A 3,634-nucleotide genomic window follows, 5' to 3' on the forward strand; every position below is an offset into this window, starting at 1 on the left:
TGATAAGAATTGTACGAGCTCCAATAAAATGATTTTTTAAAAAGAGCTTACATTCTGAGCACCCCCCCTTGCAGATAGCTGTGGAACAGTGAAAACCCCAAATCCACTTGTAGAGTCCTCACACAGATAAAGCATCCACTGAATTGTTCTTAACCAGGAATGTGTACAGTCTTGCCCTCAGGCAGAGTACATTTAAAAGAAGATGACCTCCATCCACCACTAGTCAGCTCAAGGAGAGGCAGTCTCCATTACAGGTTTACCTGGGTGTGCCCTTCATGGAGATCAGCACACTGGGGTTCGAATCATCATGATTCACACCTAGACTACCTTGGTCAGAAGGACCAATCTTGTGAATTCTTCTGTCCAATCATGGTCCATTTCCCACTTCTACAATCACACCTGTGGGTGTGATGTATTGATTTGCTACCACTCGTGCTTTTATGCCAAGTTTCTTTACCCTCCCATGCCTCAATTAAATTAAGTCTTGGTTCTCTGTAAACCCATGGCTGTCATTATGAACTCACACTGATGGTCTCCTTCATTTAGATGATGTGTCTTTGTATTTGTCTTGTCTTTGACTTGTTTAAGACTTAATGTTCTCCTTAAATGATATTTGAGAGTTGAGGTCTTCTTTGTACCATAAAACAGTGGAAACTAGGTTGCTGGTTCACAGGGGCCAGGGCGACCATGAATTATTGCAGAGAAGGTGAGAAGGATTAAGGGACAGCAAAACCTATGTTAAATTGGCTCGTGTAGAATTGTTATCAGAGCTGGAATTTAGGAACCAAAGAGAGCTACTCTCAGTGCACTCCCTGTTGACCATTCCGTGTTCCTAGCATGGGACAGGCCAGAGTGGTGGGGACACATCTCAGGAAGAACTTTGCAAATCCGTTCAGAAAGATTCTTGGTAATCATCGCCATTTAGGGCATTGAATGTGTGGCCCATGAGATAGATTTCCTCACACTGTTCGTGTTCTCAGGTCACAGCCCAAGGGGAGAGTCAGACCTCTGAAAGGTAGGCTTCTTACTTACAGGGAGATCCCAGGAGAGTGTGATGACTCATGAAACCATTGTGGAAAACAGCTCAATGCTCTGAGTTCCCACTGTCATGTTTAACATGACGGTTTTGTTTAAGACAATGGCATCAGAAGTCTAAGGGACTTCTCCCTCTGGAAATGACTGCCTTTGGGGGGGCATGGTTATTGGCACATCCCTCTACAGAACTTAGCCCTTGACACCATGGGGTTCCTAGTCAGATGGTGAACAGGTTTCTATGTCTTGAACTTCCAGAGGCTATATTTCAGATCAACCTCTGGTATTTCCTGTCTGCTGGGGTTTCAGAGGAGAATAACACCCTAACTTAGTTCCTCAAAGATCCAGGGAGTAGGAGACAAGAGGGAGTTTCAAAATTGCATTGGCTTCGGAACCAGGAATGCTGGTCATTTCCAAGGGTCAGAAGGTGGGGCAGACCCTACCTTTTTCAGACGTCTGCTTGCTTCTCTGCCCCTCCTTCAGGAAACCTGGAAGAAGCTCCTGGCCATCAGCAAGTACAATGAGCAGGAGTCCTTCGCGGTTGTTTTCCAGCCTATCTTCTTTGAGTCATCCCCATTGCCTGTCTTGGTGAGTGAGGGCTACAGGTGAGGCACACAGGTGCAGATTGGGGAGGGAGCCTGGGCTGCACATATGCTTCCTGCCTCGCCTTTGTCACCCCTCATGATTGCAGAAGGCCCAATGCACTCAGCATGACGGAATCAGCAAGAAATGCTGCAATAGGCTTATACTTTCTTGTATCCTTCCCTATGGGGTTGGATGGCCCCCATTGCCTAGTTCTTAAAGGCAGGGCAGCCCAGAGCTCAAGAGCATCAACTCTTCAGATCCATGACTTCTAATCCTAGCCTTGGAATGGGTCAGTTGAGTCTCCTGGGTCAAGTTGTTTGAACTTTGTGCTTGGTTCCTCATTTGTAAAAGCAGGATTGCTATTAACACCCTCTACCTCTAGAGTGCTTGTAAGGGTTACATAAAGTAACAGTGAAGTAGGAGTCAACTCTGGCACTTGGGAAGCATGCATGCCTCTCAGTTAATGTGATCACTCAGGACAGGATTTCCAGGGGCACAAATCACACCCCCACCCCTATCTGCTGCCTCATTCTCTGCTACAGGCATCATTACAAAAGATGGCATGTTCGAATGACATCCTGGGTCACTATACAGATCCCTCCTGTGTGGTCATTTTGACCATGCAGCTCTGTGGGTGGGTCTACACAGGAAGGCTTGGGGTCTCCAGGAGTCTGGGTCCTGCCTGTTGAAGTCATACCACATCCTCCAGGGAAAGCTGTTTAACAGGAGGAGGAAGAATGTGAGCTTCCCATCCCCTCCATCCTCCTCATTCTCAGCCCACACGCAAACCAGTTCCCTGACATTGGCTCCTTCTGTTCTGTTCCCTTATGCAAAACCCCAAGAGCACTGAGCAATCAGGTATGACTTGCTCCTGTAGGCCCCTTTAGGGTGGGGTGGGGGAGTCATAGAGACATCCCTTTTTTACCTGGTTCTCTTTCAGGAGAATCCACCGCTCCAGGATCCCACCTCGCTTGCTTTGTTTCTCTGGAACAGCATGGTGAGTAGACCAGGGATATGGGCTTCAGAATGAGGGGTCGGGTCTCCTCCACGCTCCCACTGGGCCCATTCTATACTCCAGTGGAGGGGCTGCAGGACCCCCACAGGTCCTCAGGATTCTGTGTCTAGGTCAGAAAGGAAACTTCTTACACCTGACGGATAGCCAGATCTGACCACTGAGAGTTTTGTCTTCCTCTCCCAGAAGCTGGGCCACAGCATGGTGAGTAGAGGCTCTCACCAGTCCTGCTCTTCCCATGGGCAAGGAATTTTCCTCAGAGTCAATGGAGAGACTCCACTTGGATGGAGGACTAAGGACCAGGCTCAAATCTCAATTCCTGTCCAGCTTTTCCTCATTTTACATCAGTATGGGATCAATGGGTTTAAAGGTCCAACATATTGTCTGGGCCTAGGGTTAGCGTCATGAAGGCCTCACTTTCAGTCTTCGCCTCGTAGACTTTGTGAGTTCAGGGCCTCCACCCCTTTCCTCAACACCTAGATCTTAACCCTTGACGTGACATGTATCAAATGTGTAGCATGCTCATGGTCCATAGTGAGGAGTCAGTGTGGGCTGCCATTTTTACCAGCCCTTGCCCAGTCCTAGCAGATTTCTCCCTCCTTGCCTTGGTCCCCAAGGTCCATCGGGGCCATGTGGAATGAGTCAGCAACCCAAATGTGTTGTCCAGGGCTGTCATGATGTTAGCTTTTCCCAGACACCAGATAGAGGCGTGATTTTGCCACTTAATTTTTCCCCATACAGGTTGTCCTATTGCTAGAAGTCCAGTGATGGGATCTTGTTCTCCTTTTTCTTTGGATTAGGAAGGTTTCTCTTCATCTCCCCAACTCATGTGTCCCGCGGGTATCATGAACACTGCGTTTCAGTTGCCTTATCTGGAGCAGGGGTGTCAAACTCAATGAAAATGCGGGCCATTTGGTGCAACAGGCAAGATTCACACGGGCCACATCACATTTACAAATTTTGTTAAATTTATATTTTGAAGTGAGGATTCAGGAATATGGATAG

At 47.8% G+C, this 3,634-nt stretch overlaps 1 protein-coding gene across 3 annotated transcripts in view; it reads left to right on the forward strand.

Moving 5' to 3' along the window:
- Positions 1 to 3,634, forward strand: part of LOC101654748 (phospholipase B1, membrane-associated) — a 71,212-nt gene that overhangs the window by 604 nt on the left and 66,974 nt on the right. For all 3 annotated transcript variants that reach the window (XM_045287049.1, XM_045287050.1, XM_045287048.1), the window contains exons 2-3: positions 1,516 to 1,620; positions 2,558 to 2,614. In XM_045287049.1, coding sequence (XP_045142984.1) covers positions 1,516 to 1,620; positions 2,558 to 2,614 — 162 coding nt within the window. The remainder of the gene's footprint in view (positions 1 to 1,515; positions 1,621 to 2,557; positions 2,615 to 3,634) is intronic.

The sequence above is a fragment of the Echinops telfairi genome, unplaced genomic scaffold (assembly GCF_000313985.2).
Source record: "Echinops telfairi isolate 266 unplaced genomic scaffold, ASM31398v2 ScPeMD7_10;HRSCAF=50, whole genome shotgun sequence".
Lineage (NCBI taxonomy): Eukaryota > Metazoa > Chordata > Mammalia > Afrosoricida > Tenrecidae > Echinops > Echinops telfairi.